The following is a 24,434-nucleotide window of genomic DNA, read 5'->3' as shown; positions in this document are numbered from 1 at the left end:
ACACACACACACACATGCTCGCACACACTCATTTGCACACTCCCTACCACAGTTATCACATCGGCTACCTCTGACTCACCAGATTTATGTGCTGTGCGCCAACACACAAACAGCAGTATTTCAGCTTGTGTATGTGTTTGGGTGTGGGTGTGTGTGTGTGTGTGTGTGTGTGTGTGTGCGGGACCGGGATGTGTTTACCATTTGGAGGAATGTACAGTACTGGGTAACGTGAAAAGCAGCCCTCAGTGGTCAGGAGTCGTACAAACACACTCTGTTTTATTGGATGGGCTTGAGATTCCTCTGTGTCCACCCAGGGGTTAGAGCAAGGAATTTAAACCTTTAACATGCTGTATCACTGTTGGGGATCTCACACTACTGTGTGTGTGTGTGTGTGTGTGTGTGTGTGTGTGTGTGTGTGTGTGTGTGTGTGTGTGTGTGTGTGTGTGTGTGTGTGTGTGTGTGTGGAAAGTGAATGTCAAGAAGTGTTTGCCTGCGTTTGTCTATTAGTCCTTATAGAACTGCACAATTAATTGGTATAAAATCGCAATCTCGAGTCACCCTGTTCAAGATTTAACTTTTATTTAAATTATTCTTTTTTTTATGATTTGATTTTATTTTTACAAGCCGACAGCGTCACAAACGCTACTACTTTCCTTCGTAAGTATTAAACATCTTCTCTTCATTAAAGCCTCTTTTTACAGGCTTGTGCAATAAATAATGTGCTACATATATACTATATATATACATATATTTGGTACTGCCAATTTGTTTTGTCATGGTCAAAAACAAATCGTAGCATGATATCAATTCTAAGCTAAAAAAAAATATTTATATTTTTCCCCGAATCATGCAGGCCTAAGTACTTAACACAATTCTCACTGAGTCTATTCCTAAGCCGTTAACCCCCTAAAATATTAATTCTACGTAATATAATTTGAAATTTGATCATTCGCTATAACAAGTTTCATCTTCCCTCAACTCTTACATAATTCCCTTCTGTTTCCATGTCACATGAGTTCTTTGTGTGCATTTTATTGTGTGTACAGCTTCTTTGTTTGCAGAGTAAAGGCTTATGGCATTAGTGGGTCCATAATTGCTGTACAGCATGTGTGTGTGTGTGTGTGTGTGTGTTTAAGTGTGTGAGGACCAGTTCTATAGTCCTGTGCTTGGACAAAGTTGACCGATGAGCTTATTTAACCTGATGTGGAGCAGCAACGTGACCACCTGTGTCTCTCATCATGTTGCATACATGCAAGTGCAATCACATGGAGTAATCCTTACGTAAGAATCTAGGTCAGTGTTGCAAGCATGATTAGAGCGGGGCAGGAGTGAAATCCTGACATGAGGTGGGGCAAAACTTATCCAGCTGCAATACAGGGTCACAGTCGACTGTAGTTGCAGCTTTTGTTAAATGTGTATAAGTTGCATTCCCTTCCCTTTTTGCTCCGTTTTGGTTTTCACCAACTCCAGAGGGGAACATGTGGCTCTTTAGCTGCTAAATGCATGCTAACTTTGTCCATGTGCTGTTTTGGTGTTAGCATTTAGCCTAAGCACCCTTTCTCCACACATGCAAACTTGAAAGCTGTATGTGAGAAGCCTGTTTGAAATCAGTTTGCCCGGACAGTATATGGACTTTACCCTGCCAGCTCCATTGTAAAAAGTCTGTGTAATGTCCCATTGAGCTAATGTGTGAATAGAGCAGGTCCCTGTATGGAGAATTCACAGCGGGTGATGATGATGATGTTTCTCTGTCTACACGATGATGGCAGCGAAAATGTCCAACTGGAGAGATGACGTGATTGGTGAACTTCGGGCCGACAATTCATGGGCCGACATGAGACCAGACCAGACCGACCGACCGACCGACCGACCGACCGACCGACCAACCGTCCAATAAAACGGGAAATTATAGTGTTACAGCAGCAAAATCAGTCACACAGCACAGAATATACAGGTGAAACTCAAAAGATTAGCATATTAGATTAGATTCAACTTTATTGTCATTACACAGGTACAGGTACAAGGCAACGAAATGCAGTTTAGGTCTATCCAGACGTGCAATAGCAGTAAGTGCAGGATATATACAATGGTTCCATAAGTGCATAAGTGAATAAATATGGAAATGAATAATATTCTAAACAGAATTTAACAGATGGGTTTGTCCTATGAATATAATATATAGATAACAAGTATTGTGAGCAAGATTTACAGCTGGATATGTACTGAACATAATATATAGGTGGATATTACTATAAATAGAATTTTTACAGATGTGTACAATGAACATAATATACTAATGGTTTACAGAGTTTACAGGTGAATATGTACTATGAATATATATATAGGCGGCTATTATTATAGACAGACAGATAGATATAAGTTAGGCTAAAATGAGCAGTATAACAATGGATTTAAAGGTAGTACAAATACATTTTGGGCAGAAACTATCCGAATTAAAGTGCAGTGGAAAGTAATTGCAAATTACAGTTAAAGTACGGTATTGCAGATGTATATGTAAACAATTGGTACTGTAAATAAACCGTCAGCAGTGCAAAAGTTCATTCATTTCCGTAATTCAACTTAGAAGGTGAAACTAATATATTACTATAATTAGACTCATTACATGCAAAGTGAGATATTTCAAGCCTTTATTTGATATCATTTTGATGATTATGGCGTACAGCTTATGAAAACCCCAAATTCAAAATCTCAGAAAATCAGCATATAACATGAAATCAATGAAAAAAAGGATTTTAAATACAGAAATGTCAGCCCTCTGAAAAGTATAATCATGCATATGTACTCAGTACTTTCTTTGGGCCCCTTTTGTATGAATTACGGCCTCAATTCATCACTTTTGTTGAGGCTTTTAATCAACGTTTTTAACTTTTTCTTCACTTTTTTCAATGTTGGCCACTTTTTTGATGTTTTCAACACGTAACATTGACTCAATAACTTTAGTTTTACAGTTATTTTGGGAATTTATGGTCAATAAAGCTCATTTATGGGAAATTATACCTAATGTTTGAGTTAGAAAAGCAGAAACATGGAATTATTTAGACTAAAATTAAATGAATGGATGTTGATGATAATCACAGACTGAAATATGTCAACTTTTACTCAACACTATTTCAAAAACACTTTGAAAATTGATAAAGACGCCCCAAAATGAATGAAAGTAGAGATTTGTACTTGCCAAAGAGCGTTGTGTGGAATCAATCATGTTATTTGGGCTAGTTAAAAACAACATTGATATAAGAAAACACGAGGGTTAATAAGCGCTGTAGAGCTGAGGTGCATTGCATTGTGGGTGACCCATCACTTTCATTTTGCAAAAGTCATGTGATCCATTGGTAATACAAAAATATTGACTAGAAAATCCACACTGTATATTTGTGAAATGTATTAGATTATATTGGCTGATCTACTTTTTCTAATAACTCTAAAAAAATCCTCCTATCTGACTTTGTTCCATACATACAAAAAGGACAATACAAGTTTAAGAGAGTTCTGGCGTATGTGAAATCATTAGAAGTTACATATTTTGCCAACCTCACCTCATCTGGAAAAACTTTTACAAGGAAGTGAAATAACCCGTCAGTAAATTTCAACCTCAGTGCTGGAAACTACTTCTATGAATATGAATTCCCATGCCAAGGTGTTTGACGGGGAACCGAGATGGAGCCCAAAGAGTGTCTGAAACACTCTGGCCAGTGATGAATGACTTCATACACTTCTCCAGGAATGAAAAAAAGAAGAGCGCTTTTTTTTCCCCCAGTTTATCTAACGCTCCTCTAATAAGCAGACCAGAGGCAGAGGACTTGAATTGGAAGTCGCGGCCCGGTCGACGGCTCTGGGAAACAGCAAGGACGTGACGGCGACAGGTCAGCCGAGTGACCTCAACCCTCTCACTTCCTCTGGAGAGCACGAGTCCTTGGGGGTTTCTGTGTGGATATGAGGCGAGGAGGGTACGATCGCCTCCCATTAATATTTCCATGATACACGGTTGAAAATGCCTCCAGCTCGAATTAGCTTAGCAACAGTCACTTGCTTTCAGAAAGGTCCCTCTCAAGTCCTTAAATGCCAATTATTGCTCGCCTGCCCTCCGGTCCTCTATCACCCTGCTCTCGGTGTTCTCCTCCCCACTTCCACACCTAACCTCCTTCCCTCAATAAATACCTTTTCCCCGTGAGCCGTGCATTTGAGCCAATCCTGGCGTATTGTAACAATTGCCCGCTGTATATTTCGGAGTTAGCATTACGGAGGCCATATTGTCACGATGTTTTTTTTTTCTCGCTCAGACAGAAATTCATTTACAATAAGAATACGTTACAGATGCAGCGTTGCATTTCAACTGTTGCACACTTAGCCTGGATGTCTGATGAGTTGAACTCCTCACTGTCACTGGGTCAAAGCATTAACCCTTGTGTTGTCTTCGCGTCAACCATGAAATCATTATTCAACATTATTATCGCTTTTTCCAACACTTCTTGATGCTTTTTTAAATGTTTTTTTCCTAAGTCTTTTGATATTTTTAAAGTTGACATTTTGACGGCCCAATTTTTGTGACAATTTCTTTTTCTTCCGGAAAACGGGTCAAATTTGACTTGAGGACAACATGAGGGTTGTGAGATTGTTGTAGCAACCAACATAACTTATATTAATAAAGCGCATTTCATGAAACCCACTGACACTTTACACAAGTACAGGGGGACAAGGCACAAGAATTAGAAGGCCAACAGAAACCAAACGAAAAGGAATAAAATGTCGGCTACTGACGTCCAATCACATTGTAAAGTTATTTTATGAATGAAGTAGACATATTACATACCTGAGGGCCGATTCTGGGACATTTTTGAATCATTTACAACCCTGTCACTATCTCCATCTAGTGAAAGCCCGACAGATTTATTCGGGATTTGCCCATTGTCTTTCCCATAACTCTTTTAGCTTTTAGTTCTTCCTTTCATTTCCTTCAGCCATTACTTACGCAGATTACTTCTAAAATACAACTAGAATACACTTAGGTCTATATAAAGACAGATCTCCTGCTTCCTTTTACCTGGCTGGATGCTCACTGACACAGGCTTTTCTGGTGTTACAATAAAATCTGTGACCCATCAGAATGTGTTCCTGTTGCACCGTCTACTTGACGTAAATAATTATGTGACTTTGCGGGAAAAAAAAAAATTGGACCCGGGAAAAGACATGAATAAATCTATATAAAATCCTAGTTTGAGAATGTATATTCACTGTAAGTCTCGTTTGCTGTTACACGTCATTCATGATCATCAGACGAAAAATTACAAATTTTCAAACATCTCAAAGGTACATTTGACTTTTAAATGCTGACATTTTAAACTTTTAAAGAAATCGGACTGTTGCCGGGTAAACTTCACAGGAAACAGTCAACTCTATCTGCTCGTTGTTTTAGAGAAGCGGCCGCATGGAGTTTACCAAAAAAAAAAAAAAAAACTCCTAAATGGCTGCACACAAGTTTGAGATTGATCATTCAAATAAACATGAATTTGTTTATAAAATGAAATCTATCTTTATTTACAGTAAACAGAGGTGTGTGTGTGTATGCATAGTCCCAGATGAAAAACACACAGACACAGATGCACATAAGGAGTCTGCGAATGAGTGCAGGAGGTGTGTTTTCTCGCTCCCCGATGGTGTTTGAGTAAGCAAGTACACACATACACAGGCTTTGCTCAGTGTGTGGTGTGTGTGTGTGTGTGTGTGTGTGTGTGTGTGTGTGTGTGTGTGTGTGTGTGTGTGTGTGTGCGTGTGTGTGTGTGTGTTGCTGCAGAGACAGCTCCCCCTCTCTGGTGTATGAATGAGTGTCCTGAGTGGGCCGGATAAAGGTGGTCTGTGCTGCAGCCCTGCTCCACTGACCCTTAAAAGGAGGCATTGATGGAGGACCGGCCGGCTGCAGCAGCTCCAGGACCTGTATCCGCCTGCAGCACACCGGCAGAGGACAGATGGAGAGGGTGGGCTGTGGTGGGCACAGGGGGGTGGATGAGATATGTACAGCAACACTCCGAAAGTCGAGACCTCCGGTGTGAGGCCACCGCGTGTTCGCTTTTCCTGCACATGGATGCACAGTCGTTGTAAAGCCTGAATGGGTTTCTAATGGCCAATCCAGATACACGGTTTCTAGGTAACGATTCAACTGCCATGGATCAACCTGCAAGCCCTGGGCCCAAAAAAAAAATGTATCCACCATTAATCTAATGTAAGATGAATTAAACAAATTAACAGTAGTGCTGGAGGCCATGGCAATACCATCCAGAGTAGCTATGTCTTTAGATAATGAAGTTTGGAGGGGTTTAGGGCCAAGCACAATAACTTCAGTTTTGTCTGAGTTTAACATCAGAAAATTGTATGTCATCCATGATTTTACATCATTTATGCATGCTTGAAGTTTAGCTAACTGACTGGTTTCGTCTGGCTTGATTGATAGGTATAACTGGGTGTCATCCGCATAACAATTAAACGATTAATTGAGTGTTTCCCAATAATACTGCCCAGAGGAAGCATAGATACGGAGAATAGAATTGGTCCAAGCACGGAGCCTTGTGGAACACCATGGCTAACTTTAGCGTACTTGGAGGATTTATTGTTAATATTAACAAATTAAGATCGATCGGATAAATATGACTCAAACCAACTTAGTGCGATTCCTGTAATGCCAACTAAATGTTCCAGTCTCTGTAAGTCTGTCAGTGGTGTCGAATGCAGCACTAAGATCTAGTAAAACAAGTACAGAGACAGGTCCTTTGTCTGCAGCAGTTCATTAGTAATTTTCACCAGTGGCGTCTCTGTGCTATGATGCTTTCTAAATCCTGCCTGAAAGTCCTCAAGTAAAATATTGCTACGTAGAAAATCACATAACTGAAAAGCGACTACCTTCTCAAAGATCTTGGAGAGAAAGGGAAGGTTAGATAAAGGTCTACAGTTTGCTAAGACCTCAGGGTCGAGGGGAGGTTTTTTCCAGGAGAGGTTTCATCACAGCTACTTTAAATGACTGTGGTACATAACCTGTTAATAGAGACATATTGATCATATCTAGTAATGGAGTGTTAAATGACGATGCATTTACAGTGAGAATACACAACTTTTAAAAGAATATCATCTGTTCTTTTACACATGAAAAGTTGAATTGATACACAACAGAACACACCATTGCTGGGTTCAGTGCACTCAGAGGATTTGCAGCTAGTCTCACTTGGTCTGGTATGAGAACTTACCCATTCTTATTAGTCAGCCCTATATCGAAGCATTTCTTATGCTGCTTAACTCATTTTTTTCTCTTTAATTTGTCACATTTCTGTAGCATCTTTGATAAAGTTATGGGAGAAAATGGACATATTTAGGTTTTAAGTAGATTTGAGAGAACAAGAGCTCATGTAATCTATTTTGAGATGATAAAGCCATTGTATGTTATGTTATTTTTTACAACCTTAATTTTTCAAGATATAATTTGCCTTTTCATGCATGGATTTGGGAGGTTTTTGTAACAGTGCCTTATCTTGTGTTGTAAGTTTATCGTGGTCTCTGTAGCAGATTAAAAGGGCAGCCAAGAATATGCTGACCTCTGAAATAAAGCAGCCTGAGACTGAATTAGAGCCAGTCCAGGTTAGCATGTGTGTGTACCTCAACAACCATACCACAGTGAAACTTCCGCCCATGTACTCAGTCCGGGCTGCATGAACGTGGAAACATCCGTATACAGAGCTGCATGCCTCAAACCAGCCTGGCCCGGGGACTTAATGGTATTTACACCCTGAACAATACAGGTGGAGGACAAACAAACAACTGGTTTCTGAAGGTTTCCATGGGTGCAAGGACATAAAAAAGCAGTGATGACCCGAGTGTGATGAAACTGTCTCCCCAAAGACAAAGAGAAGTGTGGTCATGTTGAGAAACGGGGTAATCTAATGGGCTCAGTGGAAAAAAACTGGATCGCATTAGAAAGAGAAATAGAAACATCATTAGTGAGCACACAAACACTCATTTCCTCTGGCTGGCCGGCAGATTGTATCAACACACGGCTTTTGTTTGAAAGCCGCAGATATGAAATATGGACGTGAGTAAGTGCCACCGAGAAGTACAAACCGACACCCCTCCTCTTTGTTAGCACATACACACATATAGAGATGCACACGGCCTAACCAGCACCACATCCGGGACTAGGCGACCCTTAACCCGCTTTAACTCTCTGCCAGATGCAGGTCAAACCTCAAAGGGCACTCTGAACTCTCTGCGAGCCAGAGACACCTTCTTTTTTATTTTTTCAGATGTGCTAATGAGCATTATGGATACCAGGTGATGCATAACAACAACATGCATGAAGATTGTAGATACATATGATAATCACACAAAGCTTCAGAGTGCCTTGACGCTGTATAAATGGTTGACATTGACACTAACAGCTTGTTACCAGGAACCAGAGAGTCTACAGCCAGCTAGATGTTAGGTATAATTTTTACCATGTTTACCATCTCAGTTTAGCAAGTTATCACAGTTTATACATCAAATATCTGTAGCATATTTGGTGTCTCTGGGCAACAATAACAGATTAAAATGTGTTGCCAGTCCATTAGGATTCATCCTCCGGGGTCCATTGTATCTGCCACAAATGTAATCCATCCAGTAGTTGCTGAGATATTTCAATCTGGACCAACATTGCCTTTCTTAGAGCCATGCTGCTTGCGTTGCTAGCAAAAACATACTCTAAAAAATAAAGAAGTCCAAAACCTTTCCAAGTACAATCCGGGAACAGTACAATTCCAAAGCATAATGTTTCAGACAGGAAATGATTAATCAGGCACTGATTAGCAATGCCATACCAAATGCAATGCTATACAGTACATTGACACTGGCATACTGTACTCACTCGGGGGGGGACATTCGGGACAATACAGAGAGGACATATACATACACACCTGGACTCACATAAACACCTAGACACTTGAACACTTGAAACGACTCTGACACTTGATAAGTTATGGTAAACGTCTTTTTATAGGCAAAGTTTTTTTATTGTTATTATTGTTATCTTCATAGAGTCTTTTTCCTTTTCTGTGCTGTAGTCTTCTTGCTAAAAACTGATGCTGGACGTTTCAATTTCCCTGCGGGAGTCATCCCAAAAGGATTAATAAAGAGAAGTCTCAGTCTGTACAGCGTAGTGTGCATCACAACAAATATGAGATGTAACATGAATCTTTTTGCCAGGTGTGTATCATAGCCATTTTAATAAGGAGCATGTGTTACACAACCGGATTAGTTTGAAAATGTGACTGGACTAATTGGGGGGGGGGGGGAAAACAGTTCTTTGGTTAAACCTTGACAGGGCACACTTCCCCTGGCCTCTACTGTAAGCATGGCCATGAGGACCGATGATGATTACAACATAGAGGATGGAGTTATGATGTGTTGTAGAGTGCCCTATGGATATGATGGTCATAAAGAGTGTATGCAGGCCCCTCTGTCTAGCTGCATGACAGTCTGAGGTTGGACCAGGGCCTGGGTAATCACCGAGCGGCCGGGCTCATTCACAACGCCAGCTATAGCAGTCGCACACAGCCACTCACTCAGCATAGTTAGGCTATTTGTACAGTATAAACATTTTGGATGATTATGTGTAATTACCCAGTGTTGCACGGGTACACATACATTCACGTTGACTCTCACACACAGACCTCAGGGATTCTCTTCATCTGAAGAGTGTTTACTGAGTAAAAAAGGCAAACAAAAGAAGTCAGGCACATGCTCAAAGCCAAGGTCCTCTCCAAATAAACACCCATTTAATACAGTATGTTCACGTCAATCTCCCCACTTCTTGCCATATTCCATAATTTCAGTCCTTTTCCCTCTCACTCTCAAAAAAACCACAGTGCTGACATTCATTCATTCGTTAATTTTGATTGGGATTTCACGCGTGGCTCTCTCGGCCTTTAACGCCATTGGCCACAGACTAAAAAAGTAGGCCAAACGCACACAGTGTCAACACAGCGTTCACTTCCACAGCGGTCCCGCCCTCTCGCCTCACAGATCCTTCCTTATCGCCCTCCGCGTGTTTTTAAGGCCGCGCCTGGTCTAAGTAAAGCTCCTTACTGAACTAGATAGGGCATGTTATATTTTACAGCTGGGTCCCTCGAATACCCGGGCCTGAGACTTTAAGCCTGTCCTCCGTGTCTCTTCCTCCTCACCGTTGTCACGCTGGGCTGCAAAAGCTGAGCAGGTAGACTGAGTGACACACATAGCACAGAGACTAGAGCCTATAAGGATTTTTAAGACCGAGACCCATTGGGAAAAAAAAATTCAAACACAGCTTTAATTGCGCATGTATGCCTTTCATTTTAAAATCCTACGTCAGAATGGTTCGATATTTCCCGAGTGACACACTGGAGATGTGTTGTTTCACCTTGAGTTGGAATGAATCTGGCTCAACAGGAGGATTCCTTTCTAGAGTAGCCTGAAAAAGGACTAACATATGGCTTTAATTGGAAATTAGTTAGTTAGGAGTTCTCACTAAAAATATTATAATTTGTTTTATTGTCCCAACAGAACAGAGGAACATCAAAATATATTAAAGTTCTGATAAATTAAGTGTATACCAATACAAACTTAAAGTCGTTTGAACAAAAATATATATATATATGTATATTATTTATTGGCCATTATAAATGCCGATACCGATAGATGGGGAAATGCCTGATATTGGCGGATAATATTGGTGTAATCTCTTGATTTAATGTGAGACTATGTCTGTTTTAAAGAGGAAATGATGTACTTTTTCTTTTGGAAATGAAAGGTTGAATTCATCAGCAACAATACGCACCCTGGATCAGTTTGGTAAACTGGGGTGCTGGCTGCTCCGGTTGGTTCGACCACTAGCTAACGGTGGCTAATGTTAGCTGGTAGTGCTGATTTTAGGACTCTTGTGCTACTGACACACTATGTGTTCGCAACTTTTGAAAGATTACACAACAGATCAGTTTTCTTAAACATTAAAGGTGCCGTAGGTGGGACTGCGAAGATCCAGGACTTTGCCGAACAGTTTGAACATCGACGACTTCTCCGTCCCTCCCCCCTTTCCGCTAAAGCCCAAAACGGTCTCCTAAGCCCCTCCCCCAATTTAATAAAATTTGATTTATAGTGTCAAATCATAAAAAAAACAAAGAGTCATCCCAAGACACTTTACAGATAGAGCAGGTCTAGACCACATTCTATAATTTACAAAGACCCAATAGTTCCAGTAGTTCCCCCACAAGGGAGAGCTGTGCAGAGTGGGGTGGAAGGGGGAGGGAGGACGCTATAAAATGCGTGAGCAGTGATTGACACCCCCCCCCCCCCCCCTGGCCCTGATTGGTGCATCTGAACAGGGAGCTGTGGAATTCTGCGAATCGCACTACAGGCTGTAGGCGGAACCAGATTTTTTATTTTTCATTATCTTATTCATGTAGTTCTACGCGAACACAGGGTCAGTTTCAGCAAATATGACAGAGAGTTAGTTTAATAAAGCTCATCTACTGCATCATGAAAAGTTGAATTGATACACAATAGAACACACCATTGCTGGGTTCAGTGCACTCAGAGGATTTGCAGCTAGTCTCACTTGGTCTGGTATGAGCACTTACCCTTTCTCATTAGTCAGCCCTATATCGAAGCATTTCTTATGCTTCTTAACTCATTTTTTCTCTTTAATTTGTCGCATTTCTGAAGCATCTTTGATAAAGTTATGGGAGAAAATTGACATTTATGTTTTAAGTGGATTTGAGAGAACAACATGTAATCTATTTTGAGATGATAAAGCCATTGTATGTTATGTTATTTTTTACAACCTTAATTTTTCAAGATATAATTTGCCTTTTCATGCATGGATTTGGGAGGGTTTTTGTAACAGTGCCTTATCTTGTGTTGTAAGTTTATCGTGGTCTCTGTAGCAGATTAAAAGGGCAGCCAAGAATATGCTGACCTCTGAAATAAAGCAGCCTGAGACTGAATTAGACCCAGTCCAGGTTAGCATGTGTGTGTACCTCAACAACCATACCACAGTGGAACTTCCGCCCATGTACTCAGTCCGGGCTGCATGAACGTGGAAACATCCGTATACAGAGCTGCATGCCTCAAACCAGCCTGGCCCGGGGACTTAATGGTATTTACACCCTCTGTATTGTTTACATTGGGAAAGGAGTAAAGAAAACATGTTTCATGAGAACGTTCCACCCGCAAAGACGTGATGTCAGCGCCGCAGCCTCGTATACAGGGCGGGGGCGATGCAGACAAACACACATCGCCCTCTCTCTCTCTCTCTCTCTCTCTCTCTCTCTCTCTCTCTCTCTCTCTCTCTCTCTCTCTCTTCTCTCTCTGTCATTTGCATAGGGTCAGGGAAGGTAGAGTGAGGGGCCTTTCTGCTTCACGGCTCTCACTGGTTGATTCATAGCAGCTCAGAGCCAGGGCCTGAACAAGAGCCAGGGGCCAGTGTTAGTAAACTGTGGGGAGACCGAGGGAAGTACCTCATCTGACACACACACACATACACACACACACACACACACACACACACACACGATGCTCTGTAAATATTTACAGCTCGACAGGGAGAGAGGAGCATGCCGGACCGAGCAGCGGCCGACAAATGTGACCTGACTCGGCCAACTCCCTCCTCCAGCACATCTCCACCACCCCCCCACCCCCCCCAATCGCCTCTGACCATCACCGGACTTGAAATCCACTGGACAAACAACATTACCTTATTCAGCATCTGTGCACTGTGGCTTACCTTAGCTCACGGCAGCTGGGGGGCAGGCGAGCGGGGGGGGGGGGGGCACCTCATCTGACTGTGTTGCCGGTGGCTACTTCCTGAAAATAAAGTCAAGATGATGATGTTTTGTAAGCTCTTGTCAATGGTTATACTGGCGTGACTGCTTATATATATCTATATATTTAGAAGATTTTCATACTTGTGATATATGAAATGAGATTACATCAGAAATATTTGCACCGGGCTAAAAAGGAGAGTTATTGAATCTCCTGTGCATCACTGCAAATAACTTTGTAAAACTGTTGAGGCTCAGGCAAAGAGAAATGGATTTTATTATCATATTTCAATGTTGATCAGTCCCATCATAGTTTACACTCATAGTAAATACAAAATGGACTCTTACTGTGTTATGCAATTGACCAATTTGATTAGATTTTCTTCCAAGATGGCAGACGTGTGGTCATTTTGGCCATATCTTCCTCTTACTGAATGTCTGTATGAGGAGAGATAATACCATCAACTATAAATCATCATTGTTATACATTCCTATGATGGCCTCACAACCATCTTAAAAGTGGTAATCTCATGCACTTATGTTTTTCCTTAGGTTTAGTTTATATGTTTTGTTTATGTCAATTGTTGCAACCATGTATTCAGTTACAAATAACTTACAGGACACTTGGTTCATTTCCAATACATCATACTTTATTTAGTTGAATATACAGAAGTATCTTTTATAAATAACTGTTGGATTATCATTCTGTTGTATGACTGTTTCTGAGTCCTCACCCTGGAGGGACCCAGGAAGTCTGCTTGCTTAAAGGGGGAGGTGGCCTAATTGGACACTACATGCTTGTTATGTCGGGGGGGGGGGGGGGGGGGTAGCTTTATTCTCTCCTTACATCAGAATCAGAATCAGAATCAGAAATACTTTATTGATCCCCGAAGGGAAACTCTGTGTTGTAGTTGCACAATATTATAAATAGAGTAGAGTAAACCCCAGATATTCTGGGGTTTAGATTCATATATTGAGTATTTATTTTGTTGAGTTGGGATAAGTAATAGTAGGGCTGTATTTTATTTGGACTAAGTTTTGTAGGTGGGTTTTGCGTTTTTTGTGTTTCTGTAGTAGTGTTATTGTTAAATCCCCCCCTGTGTGTTAATATTCGTCTGATCAGCCAATATATAAGTCCTCTTGGGTTCTTCAGCCTTACGTTCAGAGCTCTAGTTACCGCCTGTTTATTTGACCTCTTTCATGGGCACAATTTTCTTTATTTTGATGTAATGATTTTTTTGGGGCAAATCAAATCTTTACTTTTGAGCTCTCGTTGTGACTCCTCTTCCCTAACGGCTTGGTCCCTCACAATTCTGGAACTGGATTTATTTCTTGTGAATTAAACATTACTTAAGACTCGTACAATTTTTCTTTATTTCCTAAGATTCTCCATATTCAGTTGTTTACAACATACATTAATGGATTTTCTGGCCACTATGGGGCTGCACAAGTTTTACACACAACATAGACATAGTAGCCCATAACCTAATGAATGTTATAGTTATGGTGAATATTATAGTCAGCAGTTTCTTATTTACACTTTTAGCCACAACAAGAGCAACATTAGCTTTCATTTGGAGTTGTTTTTCGGGTCTCCTGATACATAGAAGTCCAACATTCCCTCAAATTTTTGCTCTGTTTTGGTCTCCACCACCTCCTAGGGGAACTATCTGTCTCTTTAGCTGCTAAATGCTCCACTGTGTTCACCAGCTAGGCGCTAACTGTGCCGGTCTACCCTGTGGTGCTGGGTAACTAGCGTACAGGGACTTTATGAGAGTTTTTGTCACTGGAAAACAGCCGTCGGCTGCCGTTGGAAGCCAGGTTAATGAGAGTGTTGAGACAGAACCAGCAACGCTGCGGGCCACGAAGCAACAACAATGAGCTGAAAGACGTTAACCCATGTGTTGTCTTCCCGTCGAAATTAAAAAATCAACACTTTTATTGGCGCTTTTAATCAATGTTTTTGACTTTTTCTTACATTTTTGTCCCTTTTTTTCAATGTTTGTCACTTTTTTGACATTGTCAACACTACATCACACTACAGGAATGTATGGTCAATGAACCTCATTTATAGGAAATGATATCTAATGTTTGAGCTGGAAAAGCAGAAATTAGGAATTATTGAGACTAAAATTAAAGGAATGGATGTTGATGGATAATCACAGACTGGAATATGTCAACTTTTACTCAATACTATGTCAAAAACACTTCCATTTTTGTTTCTCAAATGCTATAAAATTAAATTAGACGCCCCAAAATTAATGAAAGTAGAGATTTGTACTTGCCAAAGAGCGTTGTGAGGAATCAATCATGTTATTTTGGGAAATTAAAAAGAACATTGATATAGGAAAACGGGTCAAATTGACCCGAGGAAAACATGAGGGTTAAACCCCCTCTAGACATAATGATGATTCTGTGGTGTTCTATCAATACAAGCAAAGCATGTATATTGTATGTATGTATATTATATCCTAGTATTTCATTTATATGTATATTCTGTGCTGTGTGAGTGATTTTGCTGCTGTAACACCATCATTTTCTATCTATCTATCTATCTATCTATCTATCTATCATCTATCTATCTATCTATCTATCTATCTATCAGTAATCAAATAAGCTTCTAAGCCAACATAAGAATCAATATGGGGCGGGGGCCTCTCGCTCACCCAGTAAGAGAGATCGCCCCATGTGAGTCCAGCAGCAACCTAGGTTAGAATCCGACCTGCGTCCCTTTGCTGCGTGTCGACCCCCCATCTCTCTCCCCCTTTCATGTCTATCCACTATAATAAAAGTGAAAATCCCCCCAAAAAAAACACAAAAAATAAACATAATATTCATTTTAATTGATTGCCAGAATGTCTAACAGCTGCACATGCTTGTTTGAACCTTAAAGTAGTGCCAGTTAGGTCACACACACGCACACACACACACACGCACGCACACACACACACACACACACACACACACACTTCCGTGGTTTTATGACACCATGTGGCTCAGGGCCCTGGAAAACAGGAAGGGTCTTTATTTCTTTGCTAAAATGCTAACTTGTCAACACTTTAATTATAAGTAGCAATTAATACCTAATTAAAAATAGGCAGATTTCACTTAAATCTCAGTAGTCGGCTACATCATTACTCAATCAATAAAAACAAAGCCTGGCTCCTTATCTTTAATTGGGTGGTTTGTGACACATTAGTGATTAATAACCGCCGCTCTGTTTGGCCGAACGCCACCCATCTGGCACCCATGTAGGCTAAAACAAAGTCAAAAAAGCATGTGCTGTTACTACTTGACCCCGGGCCTGGGCTCAGCGTGCCAAAACAATACCAGGACGAGCCGAGCTCCCCAGCGCAGCAATGGAACACAAATAGTAACTTCTAGAAGCGGCGACTACAGAGGAGAGGGGAAACTGAAGGAGGAGGAGGAGGAAAACCAGCAGGGCGAAGAAGAGGTGGAAATGGGTGGTGGCCGGGAAGTGGGACTCTTCCTGCCCTAATCACAAGTCAGAGAGGGTTTCCTCTCATTGGGGATCCATACCAGCGGACCCCTGCGTGCACACACACACACACACAGAGACAAAACACAACACACACAATAGTGACAGGGGACCATAGACCTACCTATCACAATTGCAAAGTTTTATACACGTCTTTTATAGACATGTCGAACGTTAGACATTTCATGCTTCTGTTGGTTGGTTGACTGACACACCGAGCCACACACACATCATTCCACAACACACACACACACACCACACACACACCACTGAGTCACAGTACATGGATTACTACGTTGTAGTGGCCCCGGACATGTGAGTGCTCACATCTGGCTCTGTTTGATAAACCCACATCATTATTAAACCACGAGACACAGTAAATATTTGCCGGCCCTATCAGCTTGCCTATCTTGGCGTGAACCGGCACTCCATGACTCCTTGGGCTCTTATTTTCTAACCTTCATCCATGAAAACTTGCAGAAGCGCAAAAAACAAACAGTTTCGCCCTTGACAGGCCCCTGGAAGTCACACCACGACACCAACCTGTGTAGGCCCTTTTATTTGGTCTAGACGTGACCTGAATAGGACCAAAGTCAGGGCAGAGGAAACGGCTGGTTTGCCCTGACAGGCACCTCGTCCCACTTAGGCTTTATTCTCTTAGATCCTTGAGGATGACCCAGGAAATGAAAGGTCCAGCAGCGGTTTTGCAAGAACAAAAGAATCACAATAATAGACTAAAAGGAAAGTATAAAGTCAACAAACAAATAAAACAAGAAACGATAATAAATAAAAAACATAATATTAAACATTCGTCAAATAAACAAAGAAAAGTACCATACATTATTATTAATGTCAGTGTTTAGTCCGTGTATAAAAATTATTATAAAGTGACCAGTGTGATTTAGTCAGTGTATGTATGTATGTGTATGTGATGTTATGTATGTTGTATGGTATGTATGTATGTTAGTGTATGTGTGTATGTATGTATGTATGTGATGTATGTATGTATGTATGTGGTATGTTGTATGTATGTATGTATGTATGATGTTTATGTGTATGTATGTGTGTAGTAGTATGTATGGTATGTATGTATGTGTGTATGTGTGTATGTGTACTGTATGTATGTAGGTGTATGTATGTATGTGTATGTGTTGTTGTATGTATGTATGTAGTATGTATGTGATGTATGTTGTATGTGTACTGTGTATGTATTATGTTGTGTGTATCGATGTATGTATATGAGTATGTAGTGTATGTATGGTATGTGTGTGTGTATGTTGTAGGTGATGTGTTGTATGTGTGGTATGGTATGTATGTATGTATGTTGTATTGGTATGTGTATGTTGTGTATGTGTATGTATGTTGTATGTATGTATGTGTATGTATGTTGTGTGTGTATGTGGTATGGTACTGTATGTATGTATGTATGTATGGATGTGTGTGTATGTGTGTATGTGTACTGTATGTATTGTATGTATGTATGTTATGTATGTAGTGTATTGTCCTCTCTGCCCTATTTCCTCCCCCCCTAGTGAGGAGTTGTAGAGTCTGATGGCATGAGGGACGAAGGAGTCCTTGAGTCTGTTGGTCCGGCACTTGGGAAGGAGCAGCCTTCCACTGAACCGGCTCCTCAGGGTGCTGATGACGGGGTGCGGGGGTGGCTGGCATTGTCAGTAATGTCCAGCAGTTTGTCCAATGTCTCCTCTCTGCCACCGTCAACAGTGAGTCCAGCTTCATGCCGACCACAGAGCCGGCCCGCCTGATCAGTTTATCCAGTCTTCACCATAGTAGGAACACATTTCCAGCTACAGAGTTAATCAGTTATGGGTTGATGTCTGGTCTTCACTTCCCAGACTGATAGCTACAGCCATCTCGGCCCGTCTGGCCCCCACTCTCGGCTATCTGATGGATTACTGTGAAAGTAGGGCTGGGCGATATGGAGAAAATCAGATATTCCGATATTCTTCACCAAATACCTCAATATCGAGATTGTGGAAATGTTGTAGCGTTGACAACTGACAAAATATCTTCACACTTCGGGTTTAAGATTAATAATAATCATCAGCAATGTTAAAATAAGGACTAAAGAGTCTGGTAAGTTCAGAAAATAACACCAATTTACTGTAATTTAGCCTTTAAAACTAGAAAAAGACACCACTTATGTCATGTCACGACATTACAATGTAAAATCGAAGACGATATCTAGTCTCATATCACGATATTGATGTCATACTGATGTATTGCCCAGCTCTATGTGAAAGATTAATTAGTGAAACAGCATATATAATAGCATCATTCCTCCAACACAGGCTTAGTGATCCCCATACACTCAAGCTATCTACACTACTACATTTGGTTTAAAAAAACATATGTATATTGCTATGTTTACGCCTTCCCTGCGTCAACTGTACTTTCCTCAGGCGTTTCCGAGCCCCTAAAACCTTTGGAAAATACTGCTGCCTCCACTTTTGTTAGCTAGCAAAACTTCGGGGTTGCTTGGTAGTCTGTGTCCCTCCCCAATGTGAGTCACATACTCAGATTTAAACGGTTTACGGCATAACGTCTTGTGAAATCCATGAAAGAAGAAACGTTTCTCATTACAAACAATGACAGACTCAAACTCAGCCGTTTTGTCCGTCTATAGGCCTACAGAGCATTGTTACAACGTGGTATTAGTACTTTAACTTGTAGAACGTTGTCAGTGGTGGATAGTACATTTCCTCAAGTACTGTACGCACGTAGAATGTTGAGGTACAAGTACTATACTTTCATCTTTCCATTTCTTCTCCACTACATATCGGAGGGAAATACTATACTTTTTACTCCGTTACGTAGAGTGAAAGCACACTTTTTCAAATCAGGATATGACGTTAAAAACATACATGAGTTGTATGCAGATCAAACAAAAGACCCCCCCCCCCCACCCTCATCAGATAGTCTCCTTCAAATGACCATTTCATGCCCACAGAGGTCCAAATATCTAATATGACAAGTTTATGTCAACATAAATTGTTGCTTTCTTTTTTCCTATCCATTGTTTTTTCCTACAATGGGAACCTAACTTTCTGTAGAGAAGATCCAAATAGCTTGACCTTGACCAGCTGCAACAATAAAACCAATCTAATACAACATATTTCAGCTTTTGATACTTTAAGTACATAGCTAATGATACTGATGTACTTTTACTTATAGGCAAGATTTTAAAAGCATGACTCATGTTTACATTATAGTATAGTGTAGGTGCTTTTACTAAATTAAAGGATCAGACCACCCCTTGTTCTTCATGTATACTTCAAGTGGCCGCTGTCTGAGGAATGACGGATGTTTTGTGAAAAAAGGATCATAACACACACTGTATTAAAAGATTAAAATCTTCACCCGATGGCGAGGATCCAGCCTCCGACACGTTCAGCGGGATTTCCCGAGGACCTGGGCTCCTAAACATTTTCCATTTTAAAATTCCAGGCTTCATCCCTTTAGGTGGCGCAGACATATCGCTCATCGACGTCTGTTTATGCCGGAACATTACAGATTATGTAATATTACATCCAGTTTATTCAGGCCTTTTTTTGTGTGGCGTTGCCTTTTCATGTTCGTAATGAGCTTTCAAGAATCTGATTGTTTTTGTACCGGAGCCCACCTACGGTTCAGTTTATGTCTCTTTTGTTTGACATGATGGGATTCAGGGGACATGCCTTTCTCTGGAAACTAACAGGTCAGTGCTTTTACTGTATACTAAGGAGAGCCCCCCCCTCCTCTCCCCCTTCCCCTGAGTGCCCCTGGATAGTAGCACAAGGCAGCTGGGGCTCTACTGTACCCATGCAGACTCAGTCCCGCCTGCCTCCAGGCTTTTTTCCACTGGCGGAGGACTACAGGAGTTGTGCTGTAACATCTGAGGCATTTCTGGGAGCTGTCCCACTTTCTGCAGCTCTGCTCCTGAACTAGAGATGGTCCGATACCATCCCCCCCCCCCCATACCGATTCCGATACCTGGACTTGCAGATTGGCCGATACAGAGCACTGATCCGATACCAGTGTGTCACATATCTTATGTTTTAACAGCTGTATACTACTCTCCCTGTATTGATGTGATATGATTTTTATCTTTGTCGTCGGTCTGGCTCAGGTTAAACACAATGAATGCCATAGAACTTTTATTATGTCAGAAAAAGAACATAAATGAACTACTTTAATGTAGATTTTCTTTAGGGCTTCATTATGTGGTATCAGATCGATGCATAAACTCCAGTACTTCTTGATACCAGTGTTTTAGTCAGTATTGGAGGGAATACCGATACATGTATCGGTATTGGAATATCTCTATCCTGAACATCAGCTGTTCATGTTTATCCCCACGTCCCACCTGTTGCATCGTTACATTCCGATGCAAAGGAATCACAGCTCGACAGCGTGAAGCTTTTTCAAGATGATTTTTATTGGGAGAACTACAAAAGAAATTTACAGTACAAAGTTAACAGTCTCACACTCAATTTGTAGTGAACTGACTTCCCCCCAAAAAAATATTACAACTATCGTTGTCTTTTTGTCCGTTTTTTTTTGTTGTTACATTCAAAAAGCTTTACTTCTGATAAAGTAGTCAAAAGTACATAGTGCGCATCCCCCTGTACCTACTATGTACAAACCAAACGGGTTCATCCACTTCCCTCTCCAGCAAACTCAAGACTAGATTTCAATATATAAAAAAAAAGAAAACAGAGCAAAAGAAAATTCAAATAAGAGGAATGGGGATGTAGAAAGATTACGGTTGTTGTTGTCAGAGTGTCTGAGTACAACCTTAAAAATAAAATGTTTCAGAATCCAACACTACATTCAGTTCAACAATGTGTATAAAAGATGCCATGTAGGAAAAATACTTTATTTGGTTAATTTTAAGGCATGTCAAGATATTGAACCCCATAGGCACTACACAATAATACTGGGGCACAAGGGATTGCTACATTCTTTAGCACGTGGCTGGAATCACAGTGTGACCTCGTGCAAACCGAGAGGAAAACAAAAATACTTTTTGGTTAATTTATTGACTTGGGTTCTTTGTCACTGAAGTCTGATCTAAATCAACAAAAGAAGTAAGGTTTGGACGGTCTGTACAACCACATTGTTTATACATTCTACAGAGAAAAAAAAAATCTAATTAGGGATCCTCCAAAAAAAAAATAAGATAAGCCTTCTACAGCACTGACACAACCTCAGGAGCAAACAGCAATCACGCAAACCTTTTTTTAATAAACGTAAACAAGGAAACAAAATTAATGAAATAAATATCACATGTTCTCTTAAATTAAGATTTTTTTTTTTTTTACTCATTTACAATAAAAATAACCAAGTGAAGTTACAAACAAGGAGAAAAACAAAATATATATATTACTGTGAAAAGAGCATACACTCCACTTTATGCAGATTAATAATGGCGATCATAATTTAAACATAAAAGAATATAGATCTATTGCTTCATCATACTTGATAAATACAGTATGGACACAAATTACCAATGTAGCCTATACTTTTTTCACAAGATAATAAATAAGTTAAATAGTCCATAGCCAGTTATGCACAGCTATGCAAATCACTCAAAAAACAGCTAAAAAAATATATATTCAACCATCAGCAGTGATTTCCCCAAACAAACCCAACTCAAGAGCGCTTTTTATCCAAGCAACAAACTGGACTAACCAAACGAACCACTGGGTGGCGCTGGGAGAAGACAGATCTGGAATGGAAGTTGAAGCTTTCAGAAAAAAAGGAAAAAAAAAACAATTTGATAAAGAAAAAAATGTTACTTTGAGTCAAGGCATATTCTTGGCAGGATGGGAGGAAATCTGAAAACTGCTTAGAGTCTCTTCTTGTCAAGTCATGTCACCCACACATCTAATCCCAAGAAAAGTGTGGCTTGTCTGATAGAGCAAAAGGGAGAGGGGGCTGCCATGGGCCCTCAGGCAAGGCACTGATGGAATGCCTTCTGTTTGCTATCTTAAGTTTTAATACAGCTATATTACATACAAAGAGAAAAAAAAAATACTAAACTAATGCCATGTCAAGGACACTTTAAACTGTTTGAAGCTGTCTTGATCCCTGTGGGTGAAGTCTTCTCTTGCCCCCCTCCAGGGAGGTCAGAGCAGGGTCAGCACCACTGGAGCTGGTAGGGATTCAATGTCTTACTCGAAGGCACTTTGGCCGGGTGGTAGTTGCTGAGATGGGGTGGACGGCTGGGGGTGATGGGGCTTAACCAGGATCCTCTGCTTGAAGGACAGTCTACCTCACTCACTGACACCCCCTGGCCTGGCTTCTTAACCACCCTGCCTTACCAGTCCATAAATCCATATTATATGAAAACAAAACATGATTAGTCATCTGAAATCGACAGCCTGCTGAAGATTGGCAAACGTCTTCCAGCGTCCAGACTTGGGGACTCGGAGCCGCTGAGGCTCCCGGAAGAGCTGAGGGACCCGCTCGCATAGCTCTCCCGGTCAGAGAGCGAGTCAGGCGGGCTGGGAGGTGGCTCGAACACCGGTGACTCGCTGAGGCGGCGCAGAGCCTGCAAGTGGCTCATATTGTAGGTCGGAGGGGAGGGCGGGCACACGCTGCTCTGCATGTTCCCGTAGTAGGCACCGGTGGAGTGGTTGTTGGTGTAGCCGCTTGGGGTGTGCACAGCCAGGGGAGCCAGTAAGGCTTTTAAGTCCTGTCCAGGAAAACAGAAGGCACTGTTGATGCAAGACACGGAGTTGGGAGAAAGCACCTCGTCGTAGAAGCTGGAGGTGGAGGTACAGGACGAAGCGGTGTTGGGTGGTGGTGGGGTCCGGGACATGGGACTGTCGAGCAGGGGAGACTCGAGTCCGTTGTGGCTGGAGAAGCCGGAGAAGCTGAGGCTGTGGTGAAGCTTTGGTCTGTCCCTCTGGGTGTAGCCGAGCTGCTGCTGCGGCAGGACATCCCTCTGGCCGTAGCCGCACAGCTCACGAGCCGACCTGGACTCCCCTGTCTGCATGTTAGCGTTGGCGGCCGGAGCGGGCCGGCGCTCGTCGGCGTTGTGGATAAAGTGACACCGCGGACCGTAAGGGCAGAAACCGATGGTGTGGAAGGTGCGGCACGGCTCCGTTTTGTATTTAGGGTGGCGGGACAAGCTCCTTAACTCATGGTAGCCATGAGCAAACTGACATTTCTCCCCATACTTGCACGACCCGTTCTCCTCGAAGGGCCGACACAGCTCGGTCTTGTAGCGGGTGGAGTTGATCTGAGAGCCGGGCTTCTGCTGCAGCACGCCCCGGTCTCCGTTGTCGCTGTAAGCACGGTCGCGGAACTTGTTCTCCTTGTTCATAAGGGCCGTGGTGCTGCTGTTGCTGCTCGGCGTGTTCTCCTTCAGGCTGCTGTAGGAGCCCATCGAGTATTTGTTGCCGTTGTTCATTGCCTCCACGTTGCTGGTTGAGTTTCTGCGGAAAAATCCCGGTGTGAAGGGGCCACTGGAGCCCGGAGTGACCGGAGCCCCCACCGCTTTCTTGTCCAGCATGCTGTTGATGTGGAGGGCGTTCATGTTCATGCTTTTATCCTGCTGAAGGAAAGGAAAGAACGATTGGCAATGCACTTCAAGCACTAATTATTTGACTATTTTGACCACATGGCATGTTTAAGACTGTTTGCCTGCAACGTGACAACTTGTTGCAGCTAAACACATCATGCTAACTCCACTGAAGTTGAAGCACGCTAATTCTGCCATCGTTACGTCAAAGTGCTTCACAATAACTCGACATATTATCAAGAGTTTACCTTGTAAAGCATTTCCATGTCGTAGAACGCAGACAAGACAGTCGCAGACATCTCTTTTCCCCAAGTTTGCTGCCGCACTCCCTCTTTCATGGAGGACCGACCAGGATCCCAGAACGCGACGTGCGGAAATGTTAGTTTGTGCCACGACTGGTTTTGGTTGTGGAAAAGTTACTTTAAAAGCTTATGTGCTGTTTAAGTCCGTAAAAGAAAGAAGGAAAAAAAAAGAGGGGATAGGTTTGTATTGTTGAGTTGTAGCTTTACGTCCTCCCCTCGAGAAGCGCTGAGCCAGAGTGCTTCGCTGTGCGCTCGAGCTTTTTGCATGGGTATAA

The 24,434-nt window shown here is 41.7% G+C and overlaps 1 protein-coding gene across 2 annotated transcripts; it reads right to left on the bottom strand.

Annotated features, from left to right (window-relative positions):
- Window positions 1-20,751: 20,751 nt before the first annotated feature.
- zfp36l2 (zinc finger protein 36, C3H type-like 2) lies at window positions 20,752-24,434 on the bottom strand. Of its 2 annotated transcripts, none has more exons than XM_032542143.1 (2): window positions 24,106-24,434; window positions 20,752-23,890 (listed from the first exon to the last, which is right to left on the bottom strand). In XM_032542143.1, exons 1-2 carry the CDS (start codon window positions 24,193-24,195, stop codon window positions 22,691-22,693), a joined length of 1,290 nt encoding a protein of 429 aa, XP_032398034.1. In that variant the 5' UTR covers window positions 24,196-24,434; the 3' UTR covers window positions 20,752-22,690. The 2 variants fall into 2 exon arrangements, with proteins under 2 accessions (XP_032398034.1, XP_032398035.1); XM_032542144.1 differs by having other exon boundaries at window positions 20,752-23,887.

Source organism: Etheostoma spectabile, chromosome 17, assembly GCF_008692095.1.
Source record: "Etheostoma spectabile isolate EspeVRDwgs_2016 chromosome 17, UIUC_Espe_1.0, whole genome shotgun sequence".
NCBI classification, from domain to species: Eukaryota; Metazoa; Chordata; class Actinopteri; order Perciformes; family Percidae; genus Etheostoma; species Etheostoma spectabile.
The sequence above is the reverse complement of the archived record's forward strand: the minus strand, read 5'-3'. Positions and strand labels throughout refer to the sequence as shown.